This window comes from Budorcas taxicolor, chromosome 11 (assembly GCF_023091745.1).
Source record: "Budorcas taxicolor isolate Tak-1 chromosome 11, Takin1.1, whole genome shotgun sequence".
NCBI lineage: Eukaryota > Metazoa > Chordata > Mammalia > Artiodactyla > Bovidae > Budorcas > Budorcas taxicolor.
Window position 1 is genome coordinate 9,969,938 of NC_068920.1, and position 21,546 is coordinate 9,991,483.

At 54.5% G+C, this 21,546-nt stretch overlaps 1 protein-coding gene across 1 annotated transcript; it reads right to left on the reverse strand.

The window, feature by feature from the left end:
• Positions 1–8,600: 8,600 nt before the first annotated feature.
• LOC128056906 (serpin B6-like) lies at positions 8,601–21,242 on the reverse strand. Its single transcript, XM_052649732.1, has 7 exons — positions 21,146–21,242; positions 16,727–16,898; positions 14,833–14,982; positions 11,884–12,001; positions 10,786–10,928; positions 9,242–9,397; positions 8,601–9,057 (listed from the first exon to the last, which is right to left on the reverse strand). Exons 2-7 carry the CDS (start codon positions 16,886–16,888, stop codon positions 8,653–8,655), a joined length of 1,134 nt encoding a protein of 377 aa, XP_052505692.1. The 5' UTR covers positions 16,889–16,898; positions 21,146–21,242; the 3' UTR covers positions 8,601–8,652.
• Between the last annotated feature and the right edge of the window lie 304 nt (positions 21,243–21,546).

The following is a 21,546-nucleotide window of genomic DNA, read 5'->3' on the forward strand; positions in this document are numbered from 1 at the left end:
TGTTTTCCTCTAGGAGTTTTACAGTTTCTGGTCCTACATTTAGATCTTTAATCCATTTTGAGCTTATTTGAGTGTATGGTGATAGAGAGTGTTCTTGTTTCTTTCTTTTACAAGTGGTTGGCCCGGTTTCCCAGCACCACTTGTTAAAGAGATTCTCTTTTCTGCTTTGTATATTGTTGCCTCCTTTGTAACAAATGTTAAAGCTCTTCAGACAGACGCAGAGGGAAACAGCATTTTAGATGCAGGTCTTACTGATGATGTCAGAGAACAGGTCCTCTGAGAATGGCCTGGGTGATCCCGGGAGGTGGTGGTGGGAGGCGGGGGGATGTGTCCCGGAGGGGATTGAGGAGAAGACGGGGGCAGGAAGGAGCCTTGAAATCCAGGCCAGATCGCGAAGGGCCTGCACCCAGCACACGGAGCCCAGAGAAGGGCGCCCGGTGGTTCCGGGTTCCGCATGTGAAGTGCTGGGCAGTCAGCTCCCTTGCTCCCTGCAGCCCGGCCCTCAAGTGTTTTAGCTTCTGTAAAGAAACAGGAGGTGGCCAGGAAGAGGAGCCCGAGCCCAGGAAGGTGTCCCAGTGTTTGGCAACACGGAAAGACAGAGCAGGCTGATGGTTAAAAATGAACGTTGATTAAGCAGGAGATTCCTGGATCATGAGGCTGACCCAGCACCACCCCCAGTGAGGTCAAGCCCCCGAAATGGCCCCAAGAGCTGAGATGCAGGATGTGTGAGTCACAGAGGCGCCCTTGCTTTGCAGCCCAGTCAGAGGGCCGGGACCCCTCCTCCCGCTCACTAATCTCACCCCACAGCCACCCTGTGTGTCACATGGCAGAAAGCGGGACTTCAAGTATGGCTGTACGGAAGGTTTTTCCCAGACCAAGGAATCTTATGAAAACTACACAGATTGAAAGCTTCAGTTTCATAAAGAGGTTTCTCTCTAAAAGCCCTGTTCAGTCCTAATTAGATTTATGACGCAGAGGAAAGGACCAGATTGGACCTAAAGAGACACTCAAGAAGAAGTCAAATGATAGGGGTGAAATTCCCTGAGACTCAGAACTGAAGCAATCGCAGTGTGCCTCAGAAAGGGGTCAGAGGTCCTGGGTGGGGCGGTGAGGGTGGCAGTGACCTGCCCAGGGACGGAGAGCTGGGAAGGGAGGACCCGGGGTGGTCCCCCTACAGGACAGCAGGAACAGGGAGTCAGGGGGACACACAGGCTGGGGTACAAGGGGTGGGCGTATGGAAGTGACGCCAAGGAGGGGGGCCGCAGAAACAAGAAAGGAGGCAGACATAATTCAGAAGCAATATTAAAATTCAAAATCAGAGTTTCAGACGTGCATCTCTCAGCCCGCGTTTAAGACATGTGCCAGCGTTGCTCGTATTTCCTTCTCATGAATGTCTGAACCTGACTTCCTGACAGCAGTTACACCTATTTGATCCACAGAGTTGGTGGGCAGTTTCCAGAAGACAGTGCGTGTCACGTTTGTTAACTTCAGTGAGAAGTGATGGGAAGCTTGGTACACATCTGTCTCCACCACTGTTGATGGGAAATACCACCACTGACTTTGCACATCACCCACTAGGCCCCCAAAGAGAAACCTCCAGACACATCGCTGTGCTGGAGATGTGGTGGGTTCCGACGTGAAAGGGGCCCGATTAGGTGTTCAGGCAGCATTGCTCACAGGCAGCACCACTGACAAGTGGGGTCTGATGACCATTCCTGACGTGGGTCCTGTGCCCCTCCACTAGAGGCCAGCTGCACCTCCCTCCATTAGGACAACAGAAACACCTCCGGGCATGCTACCTGTCTTCAAGGGGCACAGTGCCCACCAGCTGATAATGATGTCACAGACTCATTCAGCCCAGGAGGGCATAAACCATGATAACCGGAGGAAGACAGGAAAAATCTCTTTGGGCTGAATCTAACCTGGCCTGGGGAATACAGGGAAGAGCATATATAGAAACGAAAGTGAGAATGCTTCACCAGCAATTTCACAGAATTTTCCAGACCCAGCGGAGACTTTGTCACGATGAGAGTTTAGGTGATTCCTGTATCCCCCACCACCCCGACCCCAGCCCGGCCAGAGATTACCTGCTCCATGAGCAGAACCAGGACCCCGGGGAAGCCCAGCTGGGATCCCTGGACGCATCTCAGGCGAACGTGCACACACCCTGGTGCTAAGTGCTGTTGTTGATCACATTACATGTGAATTACACACATGATATGGAGCGTATGTTAATGTCCTGCATACGGCGAGGTTTCAGGACACATTCACCCTGAGTTTGTGGTGATCGGTTATCGGAAACCAAGACACCTGTTTACTCACCTGTTTACTCAGCCAGTCCTGGCTGCCGGTGCTGATAACCGGTGACTCTGGGCAACAGGCCCCAGTGGGTGAGAGCCGCTTTCGCTCTGCACCTGCCGCCAACACTTCTCTGAGCTGGAACCACGCACACTCAGCTCTCGGAGCCTCAGAGCCGCACGCCGGGGGCAGGGCAGGCGTGACCCAGCTCTAAGCAGGGGAGATGTGGCTGAGGAATCGGGTAGTCTGAGCCGAGAACCGCGGAGAGCCCCCGACTGCTGCTGGCGCACCTTCAGGTTGCTGTCTGCACCACCATCCAGAACAGAGTTCCGCAGAAAAACATGCAATTCTCGGCAAAGAAGAGCCACATTTAAGTCCCCATGTCCTGAACTGGTTTGCCAGAAGTTTTACCTTCATTTTCCATTTGAAGGATTCCTTAACAAAAGAAACCCCTTGTTCAGTTCAGCAGGGACCCTCAGTCATGTCCAAGTCTTTGTGACCCCATGGAGTGCAGCACGCCAGGCCTCCCTGTCCATCACCAATTCCCTGAGCCTGCTCAAACTCATCCAGTCGGTGATGCCATGCAACCGTCTCATCCTCTGTCACCCCCTTCTCCTCCAGCCCTCAGTCTTTCCCAGCATCAGGGTCTTGTCCAATGAGTCAGGTGTTTGCATCTGGTGACCAAAATTTTGGAGCTTCAGCTTCAACATCAGTCCTTCCAATATTCAGGACTGATTTCCTTTAGGATCGACTGGTTTGATTTCCTCGTAGTCATAGGGACTGTCGAGAGTCTCTCCAACCCCACAGTTCAGAAGCATCAATCCTTTGACGCTCAGTCTTCATTATGATTCAACTCTCACATCCATATATGACTACTGGAAAAACGAAAGCTTTCACTAGATGAACCTTGTCAGTAAAGAAATGTCTCTGCTTTTTAATATGCTGTCTAGGTTGGTCATAAGTTGTCATCCAAGGAGCAAGCATCTTTAATTTCACAGCTTCAGTCACCATTTGCCGTGATTTTGGAGCCCAAGAAAATGAAGACTCTCACTGCTTCCACTGTTTTCCCATCTATTTGCCATGAAGTGATGGGACCAGATGCCATGACCTTCCCTGTTTGAATGTTGAGTTTTCAGCCAACTTTCTCCTTCCTCTCTTTCACTTTCATCAAAGGCTCTTTAGTTCCTCCTCGCTTTCTCCCATAAAGGTTGTGTCATCTGCATATCTGAGGTTATTGGTGTTTCTCCCGGCAATCTTGATTCCAGCTCGTCACACACAAATATACAGGTTTCATTGTCGATAGCTCCCTGAACTTAATTTCAGCATGCAGGTCTCAAAAGAAAAGAAATAGAAACAACAGAGAGAAGTAAGAGCACACACATCACCCAGGTGGGTTCCCAGCCGACACCCAGACTTTTCCATCCCTGGGAAATCCTGAAGAGTCAGTCTGGCCCCCAGCTGGGAAAGGATGCCGGGCTGTGCGTCCACCCCAAGGGTGCGACGTCCCACTGCGGTCATGGGGGCTGCCGTTAATAACCCTAGGCTGCACACTGACATCAGCATCGGCGCTGTGAACAAACGCAGCTCCGGTTTCTTCCTTCAACTGTTACAATGCTGTTTGTCTCACCTTGTGAGTCAGAAGATTCCTTAGACTGGGGCCTAATATCAGGAGCTAAGAAATTCCAAACCCACTGCTTTGGTACCTAAAGTGCCCCTTGACTTGCTGGTAACGATTGTCATGCTTGCAGGCAGGTATGAGGTACAGGCAGGGTCCAGGGTCTGAAGTCGGTCAGAGGTATGCTGCCCTTTCTCTGAAGCGTGACCCAGGCTACCTCCACTTTCATTTCCCAAAAGTGTCAAACTTGGGAGATCGAGGAAGACAGGGAGTACAGATTTTGGCAAGAATGTGGGTTGGATCACACAGGATTTGTCCTTTTGCGAGTGGTGTGTTTCACTTGGCGTCCTATCCTCAAGGGTCATCCACGTCAGAGCCCGTGTCCCCCTTACCTTCCTCTTTTAAAGGCTGGATGTGTCTCCGTTGTGTGTAGAGACTACACTTTGTTACCATTTGTCTCCGCACGGACATGTGGGAGGCTTGCACTCTTGGCTGTTGTGAATAATCTTGCTAAACACACGGGGCTGCAAGTGTGTGTCTGAGACGCTGCTCTCAGTTCTTCTGGGCCACAGCCAGAAGTGGAACGGTGCCTCACGCGGGCCTTCTGTGTCGAGGATTTGAGGAATGGCCATTTGGTTTCAGACCCATTTTCATAAGCAGATGGATCATCATGGGATCTTTCTTCCAGATTGCCAGTGGATGGCAAAGTGCTTGGATCTGAGGTTGTGAGACCACTCCGTGAAGCCGGGGAAGGGCTGTCTGTGCCTCTGGGGGCTCCTCGGGACAAAAGCAGGGCTGGGTGGGTAAGGTGGGGGTGGGGTCGTGACCGTGTCCACCAGCAGCTCTGCTGCTCCAGGATTTATTTCACTTGCTTTGCTCAGTCGCTAATTTGTGTCCAACACTGAGGCCCCGGGGACTGTAGCCCACCAGGCTCCTCTGTCCACAGGGTTTCCCAGGCAAGAATCCTGGATGGGTAACCATTTCCTCCTCCAGGGGATCTTCCCGACCCAGGGATCACCCTTCATCTGCTGCATTGGCAGGCGGATTCTTCACCCAGGAAGCCCACAGGAGCACTGAGGGTGAGCCAAAGGCCAGAGGGACATTGACCCAAGGACCCTGGCTCGGAAGAGGAGGATAACTATTCCTTCCCAGGAGGGCGGAACATGCCACCTGCACCTGTGACCTCAGATAGCCAAGGAATGTTGCAAGTACAGGCAGAGCGGGCTGCCAGGACCGTCAGGCCCTCCTTCTGGGAGGCTGAGAGTGGGGAGTGGAACTACAGGGCTGGGCAGTGCAGGCGCTAAGCAGACAGGCACCACTTTCCGGCGGTTTCTGAGGTTTGAACAGAGAGAGAGAGGAAGGGAGGGGGAGCTTGTGCCTGCTGCACGAGGTGGGGGAAGGGAAGAGCTCTGTGCAGCTGAGTCCACAGGCCTCTGGAGGAAAGCGCCTCCTCCTTAGGGGACCTCAGTCACTGTCAGCTGACTAGACCAGGCCCCCCAATGTGCTGGCGGCCAGTCTGCCTTACTCAGAGTCGATTCATTTATTCCTCATCTCCTGTAAATACTGCCTTCACGGCAACACCTCGATGGGTGTTAGACCAGTTAACTGGTCCTCTGAGCCAGTCAAGGCGACACACAAAATTAACTGTCACACTGGGCTACCTCGTTTTTCCGGTGGTCATGTATGGATGGGAGAGCTGGACCATAAAGAAAGCTGAGCACCAAGTAGTGATGCTTTTGAACTGTGGTGTTGGAGAAGACTCTTGAGAGTCCCTTGGATTGCAAGGAGATCCAACCATTCCATCCTAAAGGAAATCAGTCCTGAATGTTCACTGGAAGGACTGATGCTGAAGCTGAAACTCTAATACTTTGGCTACCTGATGCAAAGATCTGACTCACTGGAAAAGACTCTGATGCTGGGAGAGATCAAAGGCAGGAGGGGAAGGGACGGCACAGGTGAGATGCTTGGATGGCATCACCGACTCGCTGGACATGAGTTTAAGTAAGCTCCAGGAGTTGGTGATGGACAGGGAGGCCTGGCATGCTGCAGTCCATGGGCTTGCAAAGAGTCAGACACGACTGAGCAACTGAAATGAACTGAACTGGGCTACTTCTTTCTCTCATGGAAACACATGCTCTGTGGAGTTGAAAAGCCAACTATGGAAATATCCCGACCAAAATGTGTATATAGTTTTATGTGAAAAGACTCAGGATTTGCTTTGCGCTTGCCTGGTACTCAGCATCTGAAAAAAGACTATTTTTCTCCATAAGAAATTCTGTAGTCCACGGCAGGACTGGCTCCGTAATTTGCAGGGCTGGTGCAAAATGAGAATGCAGGACCCTCTGCTCAAAAGCTAAAAAGACTCTGAAGACAATGAAAGCAGAGCACTGAGCCGGAGGTCCTTCTGGGGGGCCCAGGGAGGCCCACCAGCCACCCCTCCTTGAAGCCAGAGCTGGTCACAGACAAGATCAACCGGGAGGACAGTAAGTGATGGCGAGGGTGGCTCGGTCACGTCTGACTGTCTGAGTCCCCGAGTCCGTGGGATTCTCCAGGCTGGAATCCTGGAGTGGGGAGCCAGTATCTCCCGGGGACCTTCCCAACCCAGGGATTGAAGCCCGGTCTCCTGCACTGCAGGCAACTCTTCCCAGCCTGAGCCACCAGGGGACTATGACGAGGACAGGAATTCCAAGTTTATTGATGACAAACGCATGGGAGATTATAAGGCAGTTCTATTGAAAAATTTTAATAAGATCATATTGAAAAATCTAGTTTGAGGAAACTGCCCAACATGTAGCGCAGTAGGTCCAGCTAAGAGAGAGACGGCAGAGGCCGAGCTGCGTGACAGGTTCTGTAACACCCGGGACCACCACGTCCATCATCACAGGTCACTGCTGACCTGTGGCCTGATGGGGACGAAGGAGAGACGCCTCGGATCCTGGCTGGACGGACAGCTCACTTCAGGCGACAGTGGGCACAGGCTGGGGGGAGGTGGGCGCTGACGCCACTGGCCCCACTGCCCGCTCCCAAGGGCAGCGTCTCTGCAGCCTGTCTCTCCTCACGGCTCAGGTGCTGACTTGGGCACAGCAGAGACAGCGGACTAGAGACAGGCTGAGAATGTGGGTCACACCATCAGGTTAGAGGGAGCCCAGCTCCTGATGACGCCACAGGGAGGCCAGTGGACCCCGCACCGCTCTCCACCCGAACCTCAGCATCGGCTGGGCGCGGGCCCCACATCTCAGCAGGGAACACTGGCGGCTGCAGAAAGCTTCGTGCAGTGTAGTCGCTCATTTGTGTCCAACTCTTTGCGATCCATGGCCTATAGCACGCCAGGCCTCCCTGTCCATCACCAACTCCCGGAGTTCAAACTCATGTCCATCAAGTCGGTGATGGCATCCAACCATCTTATCCTCTGTCATCCCCTCCTCCTCCCGACTCCAATCTTTCCCAGCATCAGGGTCTTTTCAAGTGAGTCAGCTCTTCGCATCAGGGGCCAAAGTATTGCAGTTTCACGTTTAGCATCAGTCCTTCCACTGAACCTTCAGGACTGATTTCCTTTAGGATGGACTGGTTGAAACCGTAGCCACCTCTTTCTCCCTCAGAACCAGCGGCAGGATGGAATGTCACCCGGCGTGCATCCATGACGTGGTCTGAAAGCCCCCACCTCGTGAACAGGACCTGTCTGCTCATCTCTGACCCCGGGGGCAACTGAACATGCTCAGAGAGTGGACGGTCAAGCACTTGAACAGGCCTCTGACCACAGACCCTCCAATGCAGACACAGTGGCTCGGGGATGGACTTCTCCCAGTCTGGGTCCACGGCCCTCCCCTCTTCTCCTGGTTTCTGGAGGGCTCACATTCAGGGATCTCTGAGGCCCGCTCCCCCTCCCCGTGGCTGCCGTAGCCTCTGCTTCGCTCTGGTCTTAGGAGCAGGGCCACTGAGCGGAGGAGACAGGGAAGCCCCGCTCATCCTTCCAGGCCCGGAGCAGAGCGCGCTCCCCGAGGACCTGGACGGGGCGGGCGGAGGGAGGACCCAGAGAGCATGAGCCAGTGCTCCCCACCGGCAGGACCACCGAGCGCCCGTCTCCAATGGCAGCTGCAGCTCCGAGAAGGCATGGGACACGAAAACACACACACAGAGACACACACACACACAAACACAGACACACAGAGACACACACACACAGAGACACAGACACAGACATACAGACACACACACACAGGTGCACACACACACACATACAAACACACACACACGACACAGACACACAGAGACACACAGACACACACAGACACACACACACAGATACACAGACATACAGAGAGACACACACACAGGCACACACAGACACACATACAGACACACAGAGACACACAGATACACACAGACACACAAAGACACAGACACACACACAGGCACACAGACACACAGAGACACACAGATACACACAGACATACAAAGACACAGACACACACACAGGCACACAGACACACAGAGACACACAGAGACACACACACACAAAGATACAGACACACACACAGACACAGAGATACACACAGACACACACACAGACACAAAGATACACACACACAGATACACACACACACACGCAGACACACACACATAGGCGGTCCAAAGCAGCCTTTTATTTGTGGACTTTTGCTAAGGTCACTTGGGGTTCCAGGCTCTTTGCAGAGATTGGGAAGAGCCGTGAGGAGCACCGGGGGGGCCCCCACACCTTGTCACGGCGAGCAGAAGCGGCCGCAGAACAGGATGGCCCCGGTGTTGCCGTGCTGGATGAAGAAGAGGAAGGGGCGGTCGGCACAGAACTGGGGCCCAGCGCTGAGGGAGCGCGTCATGACCACCGCCCCTGTGGCAGCCGCGGCCTCCGTGCCCTCCTCGGTGACCTCCACGAAGGACTTGTGCACGACCTTGGACAGGTGCAGGCCTTGCCGGGACGACATCCCGCTGAAGTCGGCCCCGGCCTCTTTGAAGGCGTCGGTCATGCCCAGTTCTTGGAGTAACTCTTCCATATCGTAACTCTCCTCCAGAGTGAACCGGGGAAGAAACACGTCCACCTCCTTCTCTTCCATGAGAGCCGGCTTCGTCCACGCGACGAATTTCTCGTAGGTCAGGGCCTTTTCCACCTGGAGGAGAAGGTAGAAGATCTCAGGGTCTGCAGCAGCGCTGCCCCAGAATAGTCCGCTGTGACCCGCACAACGTGCACTGCGACCCAGGGGCGGCCTGCCGGCTGCACACGAGTTCCCGGAGCCCAGTGCTCAGCAGGGATGCGGACCAGACCCGAGCCCCAGGCCACGGCTGCCTGGTTACCCTTTTCAAGTCAGTTCTTTCACTGGGCAGCAGGATGACCATGTTCAGCTCTTGGCTGACGTAGGGAAGCACCAGAATCTGGGTGCTTATTACTCTAATGTAGGTTATTTTACAGGTGGACTTCTTGAACATCATTTGCACAGGTTTCTCCACGTTCTATAAAGGAAATGGATAAACGTTAACTTGAAACAAGACCCGTGGACACGCGGGGCGAGTCATCAGAGCCGGCACCCTGCGCCCACACACTCTGTCTTGTCTCCAGACCCCCCGCAGCTCCGCCTCGTCAGCTCGTCTGCACGGCTCCAGCGCCCACCCCTGGTTCCAGGTGCTCAGGCCGCAGGCTGCTGTTCTCCTGCTGACCCAGGAGGGCTCCATTCGGACATGCCCGGCAGGACCTCGCCCCCGGCCCCTGCCGGCCTGACATCCTCATCTGGACACAAAGGAGCCTCCAGCTCGGCTCGCACACTGGCGGCTCGTGTCCCCTCCGCCTGCTCCATCTGTACGTTCCCACCTCTGCTCATGGCGACACCACTCATCCCGCCGTCAAACCCTGCCGTGTCCTGGGCGCCTGGCCTTCCCGCCCACAGCTGACCATGAACAACCATGTGGGCTCTGGTTTTAAAGACAACAGGGCTGCCTGGTGGCTCAGGGGCAAATAATCCGCCTTCCAATGCAGGACACACAGGCTCCAGTCCTGGTCTGGGAAGACCCCACAGCCCAGGGGCTTCTAAGCCCACGGGCCACAACACTGAGCATGGGCTGAGAGCCCGGGAGACGCAGCTCCTGCAGTCATGGGCCCGGAGCCCGAGCTCCGCACCAGGAGAAGCACCAGCAGGAGAAGCCCGAGCCCCGAGCCCAGAGGGCCTCCGCCTCGGCAGCGGCAGGAAAGGCTGAGCGGCAAGGAGCCCCGCACAGCCGAGTAAATAGATACAAGGATCAGAAAACCACAAGGCAATCTCACTTGTGCTTCCTACCCCCGCCACTCTCAGCCCAGCCACCGTCCTCAGGAAAACTTCCAAGTAACCTCCCGGGTCCTGCACACGGGCCGAGGGGCTCTGGGGGATCAGAGCCACTGTGAGAAGCCACGGGTCTGTGAGAGTCAGAGGAGGGACACAGGAACCAGGAACCTGGGCCGTGGAGACCGCTAGGGAGGCTCCTGGACGCCCTGCAGAGAAAGGCGTCTGTGTAGGTAGCTCCTGACGGGAGGGGTCAGATGGTAGGATCCAGGCCCATGAGCGTCACAGCCACGGTCTGGAGTTTAAACTGGGTCTCAGGGGCTCTAGCAGGCCCAGAGACCTGCGAGCTGCCCTGTGGGATGCGTAATACAAGACAGTACACCCGCCGCACAGACCACCCCTGATGACACAGCAGAGGAGGAGCAGGGGGAGAGGAAGCCAGGGTTTGCCCGGATCCACATCTGGGCCGCCAAGGCCACAAGAGGCTCACGTTCCTGAAGGTCAGCCTCCTGGCACGATCCATAAAGCAAGGGGACCCCAGGGACTGTTTCCAAAACCTCCTTCGCTTTATGAAACATTCTTGTTCACCTTGCTGACTCTGAATGGCTTTTCCTGCGTGAACTCTTTGTTAAACTGTTCATCCCAGTTTCCTTTGAAGTAGATGGCATTCACGAGAACCAGACGTGTCATGGGGTTAAGTGAATTTTCAGGGAGTAAGTCTCTAATTTTACCTGCACGGAAGATTTAAAGGACCAGTTAGCTAACAGGGTTTCCTGGTGAGGTGCTGGGCAGGGTAGTTACTGGCCCGTCCCCTGGAGGAGTCAGTGCACAGACCAGAGGGTTCACTGTCCCCCAGACAACCACGTGCAGCGAGCTGTCTGTTTACTCGATAAGTTGGGTCCCACTCTTTGTGACCCCGTGGACTGTAGCCCACCAGGCTCCTGCATCCATGGGGTTCCCGAGGCAAGAATACGGGAGCAGGTTGCCATTTCCTCCTCTAGGGCATCTTTCTGACCCAGGGATCCAACCCGCCTATCCTGCTTTGGCAAGTATTCTTTGCCATCTGAGCCACCAGGGAAACCCATGCAGGGAGCCTGGCCTGAAAGCAAAATCAGGGACAAAAACCTTCAAGTCTCTGCTCACAAAGATACCGTGAGTTGCATAAAACACATAAAATGAACAAATAATAAGGGCAGAATCATTCACAGTTTCAGAAAAAGGAATGTTCGGACTACAGCGTGAGGGGAGGCTCCTGAAGGGGAGAGGTCGAAGCCAGTGTGGAGAGCACAGAAATGAAGAAGCGCAGGTGGCCCAGGGCCTGACCGCGTGTCCTGCAGTGATGCTCAGCGACCCGCAGAGCACGTGCTCTACTGGACAGGCAGGGAGGTGGCACCGCATCCAGAGTCTTCCTTCCACCCTTTGTGAAAAGGCAGACTATAGGAACATTAACTGCAACAGCCAAAAGTCAAAGTGTGATTGCTCTGGAAGAGGTGCACCGAATATTGATGAGGAGGGGGAAAGCTAGAGAAATTGATTGCTGATTAAATTTCAGAAGTGGATTTGAAAGTTTCCAGTTCTCTAGAGAAAAAGCCATTTCTGTTTACATTCGATGGTCTTGAGAAGGAACTGATGGAAAATAAGACCGATTCAAATACTGTGAAAACAGAAGTAGTGACACGTCCTCACCTTCTGTCTTTTCGGCTACCCAGGTGTTTATGTGCTTCCTGGAATCCTCCGTAGCGCTGAAAAAGTCCAGCTCTTCCATCTCTGCTTGGTAGAACACGCGGCAGGCATATTTGAAAGACTAGGAGAGATGGAATGACAGAATCACATGGCTACAGAAACAGACAACGCCAACAGCTGACTTCTTCACCACGCATAACCTTGACACAGATCATTTGAAGGTTACTTGTGCAATGTACAAACGAATGTGTGCAATTAACGTTCAATCCGTGTCTCAGTTTTCAGCTACACTGAATAAATAACTGAGTAAAGCTCAGGCTTCCCAGGTGGCACAGTGCAAAAAATCTGCCTGCAAATGTTGGAGATGAGGGTTTGATCTCTTTGTGGGAAGATCCCTGGAGAAGGAAATGGTAACCCGCTCCAGTATCCTTGCCTGGACAATCCCATGGACAGAGGAGCCTGGTGGGCTACAGTCCCTGGGGTCGCAAAGAGTCAGACACAACTGAGCGACTAAACAAGAACAACACAGCCATTCAGGGCAATGTGGCCACACTGCCGCCAGCACGCGTTCCGGGCCTCCCTCCTGTGTGACCCTGGAAAGGCCGCTGCGTCTCTCTGGTTCCTTGCCCCCTGGAAGCAAGGACGCAGTGGTAGCTACGTCTCAGAGGTGCTCTGAGGACCAGGAGAATTGGCTCTGTCCGATGTCACGTGGCTGAGTTCTCCCCACACCGTGGACCCTGCATCTCGTGGTCCGGGTGCCTCATTGCATAGAACCCTCACATCATTCAGGCTCTGCCAACCTACTGCTCCACTCTTAATCGGGGCTTTTGAAAAAGACGTCAGTGTCTCAATCTAAGAAAATAGTCTGGAAGCAAAGTGGTCACCTCCAAGTCGATACCTCCTCATACCCTTGGTGATTTCAACAGCTTTTAAACACATCTGAAAACAAGGGCCTGCTTCTTAAATTACTGCTTATTTAGTAATGACCAGTCAAAAAGCAAACTAAAGCAATATCTAATTATACACTGTGATTGGTATTGGATCCTTGGAATACTCGATCACTGTGAAATAACTGACAATTATTTTGAATGTTTTATTCTATAGCCCATATCAAAATAACATTTTAAACATCAATGCTTTTCTTCACTATCCTCTAGAAAAGAAAGGGACTGAAGGAAAGTGAGCCAATTCTTTGTGTTTATTGGGAGTCTTTCTTTTTTGAATATCTAGGGGTTACACAAACATGCCAGTACCAGGAGAAGGAACCGGCAGCCCACCCCAGGGTTCTTGCCGGGACAGTCCACGGGCAGAGGAGCCTGGCCGGCTGCAGTCCACGGGCTTACATGCCTGAGCACGCAGGCAGGAGGGGGGAGGGGGATGGGTTGGTAGCAATAAACTGGGAGAACTGAAAAAAAATCTGACAATAAACTAGCATGCAGCTGAGACGGATCAAAACAAGTGAACCAGGTGGTAAAAAAAATTCATACCAAGCCGTACAAACCTTACAAATATCTGACCTCATGCTGACTACCTTCACTTTACACCACCTGTTTTAAAACAGTTAATTTAGTCTGAAACAAGTGTGAAAAATAATGAAAAAAATCATATAACAGAATATGCTATCCTAAACATACAACGAACTCAGTTAAAAAAAAAACATAAATCCCAAAAGTAAAACTACACAAAGAACACATAAATAGGCAATTTTCAGAAAAGATCCAAATGTTTCATCCACAAGCAAAGCTGCTCAGTCTCACGAACAATCAGAATGTTAAAGGCTCAGCACATGGAGCGCTGAGCAGAGGGTGGACGTGCCCACCCGCTACCCTTCCTGAGGGTGACGGAAGGGCTGAAGCCAACGGGGCGTGAATGAAGCAGAATTCACTGAGATCTGAGAGCCTCCCTCTCTCCCTTCCTTCTAAAATCCATCTGAGTAGCACACACACACAGGACAGAACCATACACACACGGTCCCTGCCGGCTCCATCCAGGCTGGGCCCCACCCCACGCCCACCCAGGGGCTGGTGGCTGCGTCTCAGTACAGCCACTCCTGAGCATACTGCCCACCACCTTGAGAAAGGGTGAGGCGGACACACACTGCTGCTGAGCCTGAAGCTCCGTCACTGTGGCCACCAGATACGAAGAGCCGACACGTCGGAAAAGACCCTGATGCTGGAAAGATAGAAGGTCAAGGAGAAGGGGCCGACAGAGGATGAGGGGTTGAATAGATCATCAACTCAATGGACATGACTGTGGGCAAACTCTGGGACGTAGAGAGGACAGAGGAGCCTGGCCTGCTGCAGCCCACGGGCTCAGAAAGAGTCGGACACAACTCAGCGACTGAACCACAACAGGCACAAAGGTAGTAAGATGCAAAGACTTTCTCTGTGTACAGGGCCCAAGCCCTGATATGGGGCGTGGGGGCAGGGCGGGGACGAGTGTGGGAGGACTCTGGCCTTGTCTGCGTTTTTACATAATAAGAACACACTAACAGATGACTTGAGGTGGGTATGAAAAAAATTGAAAACCATGGAAGCACTCTAATTAAATAGAACCAGAGTAAAAAAGACAGAACTATTGACATGTATAAAACAATTGAACAAGTCTCACAATGCACAAAAACTTCCAACGTGTGAAAAACAACATCAGAAATATTCTATTCGATCACTCCCCTGTTTGGGCCAACTCACCTGCAAGTGTGGTATGGTCTGTTAGTTCTCTGACAATCAACTCATCGAAGCTTCAGGAACATGTGAAGAAGGCTGTTACAGGGCTCCTCTTACAAGCAATGACCGAACGGTTTCAGGAAGCGTGAGGTCATGACTGGGGTCCCACACCCTGTCCACCGTGTGGGTCTCAGCCCACAAGGCCTCTCTGCACCACAAGGTCCGCCTCCCGTCTACACAGGACTTCGGTCTCTATCTGCTTCGGGCAATCGGGAGTATGACTTACCAAGAGGAAATCGTAAGTCTTCTCTCCAAAAAGCCTGTTGGCGGTTCTGAGCAAGTACTGTGTGCCGGTCCTATTAACTTCACTGAGAAGCCTCTCGAAAGCCTGGTGGACATCATGATCTTCACCTCTGCACTTGCTTAGAGAAAGCGTCTGAAATCAAAAACAGATAAAACCCTCCACTGCAGTACGCCCTGACTACAGGAAATGGACACAACACTGAAGTCACCTAAGCACTGCACTGATCCTCACCGCAGCTTGAAACAAGACTCATGCAAATAAAGGCACAGTGGCTCTGGGAAGCCCCCCAGCCTGTCTCCCACTCGGGCTCAGGCCGCGACGGCGGGCGAAGAAATGCCCCTGGGCGAGTCCAGGGCCCTGTGCTCGCGGTCTGCCTTCAGATAGGACCGCGGACAGGCCTCCCGTCTCTGCACAAACAGGCCACGTCTTCGGGTCTGGACTGCCCTCGGGATGGGCTCCAACCAGCGGGAGACAGGAGAAGTGGCTCTTCCGGGCCCAGGCCTTCGTAGAGGCCTGGCACCTCCACGTTCGCTGTCTTGCCCCTGTTGCCAGGGTGCAGAAACGCCCAGCCATCCTGCTGCGGCCTCATGACAACGCGGCAGAGCGGACACATGGAGGAGAGTGCCTAGCGGATCAGGGCCGCTCCTGGACCAGGAGGAGCCCAGCGGGCACCGTGCAGCCAGGCCGCAGAGTCCCAGGCACGGTCCCGGTCATTCCTGGTCGTGGGCGGTCTGTTCGGGAGCCACAGAGAGAAGGTCCAGACAGCTGAAGGTGTGGTTCCACAGTAACACATAGCTAAAGCCTGGGCACGGGCTTTGCACCCAGCGGCCGGCCGAGGCCGGAGGGCCGGGGGCACCACTGCTGGAGGAGAGGAGGTCGGGTGGGAGCCCTGGAGAGAGGCCCGTGCAGGGCGGGAAGGCCGGCCCTCCCCCTGGAATCGGAATCTGCACAGGAGGTGCCCAGAGAGAGGGCGGCCCCTTCAGAGCCTGGGAGAGCGGGAGGGGAGACAGTGCCGAGCTCAAGAGGGGACTGCTCCCTTTTCAGCAGGACTTAAAGGGAATACGTGCGTCTCCCAGGTGGCGCAGTGGGAAAGGATCCACCTGCCGGGGCAGGAGACAAGACTCGCGGGTTCCGTCCCTGGGTTGGGAAGATCCCCTGGAGGAGGACATGGCAACCCACGCCAGCGTTCTTTCTGGAGAACCCCATGGACAGAGGAGCCTGGAGGGCTGCCGTCCACGGGGAAGCAAACAGTCAGAGATGACTGAGCAGGAGCACCCGCGTATTTGCGTCCTGACACTTGCTGGGTGGAGGGGCACGTGTTCCTCACTCCCAGCCTCTCCAGCTGGCACAGGACCCTGAAAGTGATGGCCTTAGGGCAGAGGTCAAACTCACGGCCCCGGCTCGAGGGCGCGATCAGGACTCTGTTACACCTGGAGGCCCTCTGGACCCCAGGACCTTGGGAAGGGTAAGGGCACCCCACATGCGGGAAGACTGTGACCCCCAGGGGCCAGACATCAGCGCCCCGCCACCACTGTGGCCCAGGAGCTGACGTCCACACCCTGTGCAGCCAGCCCAGGCTGGCTCTGGGCGTCTTGGCAGGAAGGGCCTTGGCCAGCACGGCCTTGCGCAGCAGGTCTGAGCAGAGGTTCGATGAACGCTTGCTCGTTCAAGCCTGTCCTGCTGGAATCGGGTGCTGCGCTGTCAGGAGCCCCAGGCCACACGCCAGACAGACACTGGAGGGGGCGCCCAGGGAGGGGCAGACAGGGGAGTAGGCCTGGCTGTCGAGCAAGGTCTTTGGGATTCGGATCGCGGACACCGGCTCACCGACCAAAGAAAGAGCATCAGCCGCCGCCCACAACCGGCTTCCCGAACGTACCTCGCACATCTGTGCTGCGGTGTTGCCCCTGGCCCCCATGAGGACCATGGCCAGGGCAGAGGAGATGCTTAGGGGTGAGATAAACACATTTTTCGAGTTGTCCGCACCCAGCTTTTTCAGAAGGGTCAAGGCAAAGGTGCCGTTTGCTGACAGCGCATCCATGGTGGCGAGGCTGAAAGGACGGATTTAAAATCAGTGTCACGCAAATTCAGGCCACAGGTCGACCATGTCTCACTCTGCTCTTAACCGTTGTTAGCACTGACGCGCTACTTCGACCAGCAAGCAGGTACTCGCACAAAACGCGGTTTCCTCGGGGTTTCCCCTGCTGCCCCAGGCCCAGGCCCTGCTGATCCTGCTTTGGACAAGGGCCTTGGGACGCACCCACGTCCACCTCCAGGGCCCTGCCTCGGAGGGTGTTTGGACTAGAACAGGACACTGTGGGAATGGGCTGGGGTGCACAGGGTTCAGCACCTTTCTGTGCATGGTGGGAAGGGATGACAGCTGAGCCTGACACCGACCTGGGGGAGACAGAGCAGGTGAGCCCGAGGAAAGTGCCTGAAGCCGCAGGGCTGCAGGCTGGCCACCCCGCTCCAGCCCCTGCGTCAGCTCCCTGATTTCTGCTCCCTGCATGAGGACGGGGGCGCACAGGGTAATGTGTGCTCTTGCTGGCGTGCAGGACAGCTCACCCAAAACCCTGCACTGCAGCACACTGATTGCTCTAAAGTAAAGACACTATGCCAAAGCCTTTGAGTGTGTGGATCACAATAAACTGTGGGAAATTCTGAAAGAGATGGGAATACCAGACCACCTAACCTGCCTCTTGAGAAACCTGTATGCAGGTCAGGAAGCAACAATTAGAACTGGACATGGAACAACAGACTGGTTCCAAATAGGAAAACGAGGACGTCAAGGCTGTATATTGTCACCTTGCTTATTTAACTTCTATGCAGAGTACATCATGAGAAACGCTGGGCTGGAAGAAGCACAGGCTGGAATCAAGATTGCCGGGAGAAATATCAATAACCTCAGATATGCAGATGACACCACCCTTATGGCAGAAGGTGAAGAGGAACTAAAAAGCCTCTTGATGAAAGTGAAAGAGGAGAGCGAAAAAGTTGGCTTAAAAGCTCAACATTCAGAAAACGAAGATCATGGCATCCAGTCCCATCACTTCATGGCAAATAGATGGGGAAACAGTGGAAACAGTGTCAGACTTTATTTGGGGGGCTCCAAAATCACTGCAGATGGTGATTGCAGCCATGAAATTAAAAGACGCTTACTCCTTGGAAGGAAAGTTATGACCAACCTAGATAGCATATTCAAAAGCAGAGACATTACTTTGCCAACAAAGGTCCGTCTATCCAAGGCTATGGTTTTTCCAGTGGTCCTGTATGGATGTGAGAGTTGGACTGTGAAGAAGGCTGAGCACCAAAGAATTGATGCTTTTGAACTGTGTTGTTGGAGAAGACTCTTGAGAGTGCCTTGGACTGCAAGGAGATCCAACCAGTCCATTCTGAAGGAGATCAGCCCTGGGATTTCTTTGGAAGGAGTGAGGCTGAAGTGTAACTCCAGTACTTTGGCCACCTCATGCGAAGAGTTGACTCATTGGAAAAGACTCTGATGCTGGGAGGGATTGGGGGCAGGAGAAGGGGACGACAGAGGATGAGATGGCTAGATGGCATCACAGACTCGATGGACCTGAGTCTGAGTGAACTCCGGGAGTTGGTGATGGACAGCGAGGCCTGGCGTGCTGCGATTCACGGGGTCGCAAAGAGTCGGACACGACTGAGCGACTGAACTGAACTGAAAGAGACTTGAGAAACAGCTGGTGCAAAAAGCATACTCTTCTTCTGTTTCCCCTGGAGCTGAAAATAAATCTCCATGTAGAAATACCCTCCCTGTACCAGAAGGTAGAGAGACATCTTAACAGCCAGCCTAAGAGGGGAACAAAAGGCTGAAAAGGCTGTTCAGGAGACCAGCAAACCTGTTACTTCACGACCTTGCTGCCCCAGGCAAACCCCCTTGTCTGTCAAATCTTCACACACACAAAGCTGCCTGCCTGGTCACTTCTTGAGCCTCGTATCTTCGAGGTTCGCACAAAATTCAGTGGGCTTGGTTTTCTGCTATCGATTTGTCTGAGGTCCATTTAATTATTCGACCAGCCAGGAAGAACGTAGAGGAGAAGAAACACTATCCCTACACACATTCTCTTCCACCTTTAATATCCAGTTTCTTGCTCAGTAGCTGAGTCATGTCTGACTGTTTTGTGACTTCGTGGACTACAGCCTACCTGGCCCCTCTGTCCATGGATTTTCCAGGCAAGAAACTGGAGTGGGTTGCCATTTCCTCCTCCAGGGGATCTTTCCGACCCAGGGATGAACCCGAGGCTCCTGTCTTGCAGAAGGATTCTTTCCACTGAGCCCCCAGGACAGGCCTTAGTATCCAATAGCTTAACACTAATACACAGAAAAGCAAAGGCCACAGCGAGGCCGGTAATAGTTCTTTTTCTGCACTGACAACAGTTGCTCATGGTCATTCAAGGTGAGAGCATACCCACTCCCTGTAAAACCACTAAACTGAAAAGGAGGGAATGAAGAGGTGAGGCCCAGAGGTTTGTTCAGGATACTCTGACCGCAGAAAATACATCAATAGTGAGAAAAGAGAACAGCCCACGCTGATGCAGGCCACGAAATCAAACAGGAAGCGCCGCTTCGCGCACTGCCCGGGGCAATGACACAGAACACCAGAGGCGGCACCGAGCCCCCCGGGCAGGGACTCGGGAGGGTCCTGGTCCTCAGCACTGGTGGGAATTGCTCTGATAGTTCAGGCCCTGCAGACTCAACTCAGGAACAAGGCACAGGAAAGCTATCAGAAACAACACAAAATGAGCCTAATTAGCAAACTCTGTGGCGGCTGACCTGCAGAGCAGCCAGAATCAAGGAAGTGGTCCACCACGGGCAAGAATGGAGCCAACGCAGCTCCCGAAAGAGCCGAGTAAAGCAGCAGCTTAGCTCTGCTGGGCTCCAAGGAGCAGAGTGAGAGCTGAGCAGCAGGTCATGGCCCTGCAGTCCACCCCTCATCCCTGTGGCAGCGCCCCCTCCCCAAATACGAGACAGAGAGAGAGAGGGGAGGACAGACAACTAAAACCTCCTTTTTCAAATAGAAACTTGAACAGTTCGAGAACCATCATTTCCAATAGGGACAAAGTAAGACCGCAATTTCTTCTCACTCTGGGCAAATGATGCTACAAAGTGGTGCCCCAGTGTTTCCAGTGTAACTAAGAACAGCTGTTGCTGTTTAGCCACTAAGTCCTGTCCGACTCTTTGATGACCCCGTGGCCTAAAGCCCACCAGGCTCCTCTGTCCACGGGACTCTCCAGGAAAGAATACTGCAGTGGGTTGCCACGACCTCCTCCAGGGGTCCTTCCTGACCCAGGGTTCAAACCCATGTCTTTTATGTCTCCTGCACTGGCGGGCGGGTTCTTCACCACTAACGCCACTAGGGAAGCCCGGGGTGGATCGAGGGAGCCTTAATCCCCATAGAGTCTGGTTTACTGGGGACTCGGCTCCTGCGCTGTCCCCGCCTGGTCTGTGTGTGTGTGTGTATGTGTTATCTAGTGTGTAATCCGGATGGTTCTTTCTACTCTATAGGTTTACTGAGGGGGTTACGTCAAGTGATGCCTGGCCCACAGTCGGTGTTCAATAAATGGTGAATAGAACTGCACATGCTTTTCCTTCTTCTCGTGTCCAGAAAGCTTGGTGGGCGAGGTGTGTGGGCTTCCCGGGGTCTGACAGCAAGCCCTTTGTGTGTGTAGCACGCTCTTAGTGCAAGCAGGAAAGAACAGTGGCTCCATTTACGCTTGTTTCTCTCTACTGTACTGGCTGGAGTGATCAGGCCAGAAGCCGCGCTGCAATACAACACTTAGGACTGGAACTGGCCTCATGTGGTTCCAAATACTTAGTTTACACGGCCAATATGACTGAAACCATGGCCTTTCTCTGGGGTGGTATAACGCTGAGGGTGCAGGGGAATCCTGGACACACCATGCCCCAGAACACTTATAACGACAGCCCCTCCTGTTCACGGGGACCTCAATCCAAGGGTTACTTTTCACAGGCCCTCTCCGCCCGGCCCTAAAGCACACCAGCGGGGAAGCATACAGTCTGACCAGTCCCAGCAGAACCCGGAGCTCGCCGAGGGTACCTGGGCACGCGGGGCCCGGGAAGGCTGGGCGCCGCCCCCATGCGGCTCCTCCGGTGCCCGGTCCCGGACGGCGGCGCCGTCACACTCACCGGGTCGCCACGTCCGCCGCGGCCGCCTGATCCTAAACAAAACCCAGCCCGGCACGCGCCCCCGCAGCCGCCCGCCGCCCGCCTCGCCCGCAGGCCGGTTCCGCGGCCCCAGCATCCCGAAACGTACCTGAGCGCGGCCGGAGCGGGCTGGGCGGGGACGGAGGCGCCGGGCGTAAATACCCCGCCGAGAGGGGCGGGCCGGGCCGCAGCCGGCTGGACCGGAGAGAGGGACCAGCCGGGAGGGGCGGAGCCGAGCGGGAGGGGCGGGGCCGGCCGGTCCGGAGGGCAAGGCGGAGCGGGAGAGGCGTGGCCTAGAGGGAGGGGCGTGGCCGAGGGGAGGGGCGGGGAGGGCCGGAACGGAGAGCGGGACGAAGGGAGGGGTGGGGCCGAGCGGGAGGCACCGGGCCAAGCGGCAGGGGCGGGGCAGACGGGAAGGGGCGGGGCGGGCAGCACAGGATAGCGGGGCTCGAACAGGAGGGGCGGGGCGATTCGGGCCGGGGGCGGGGCCGGGCCGGAGGGCGGGGCCGG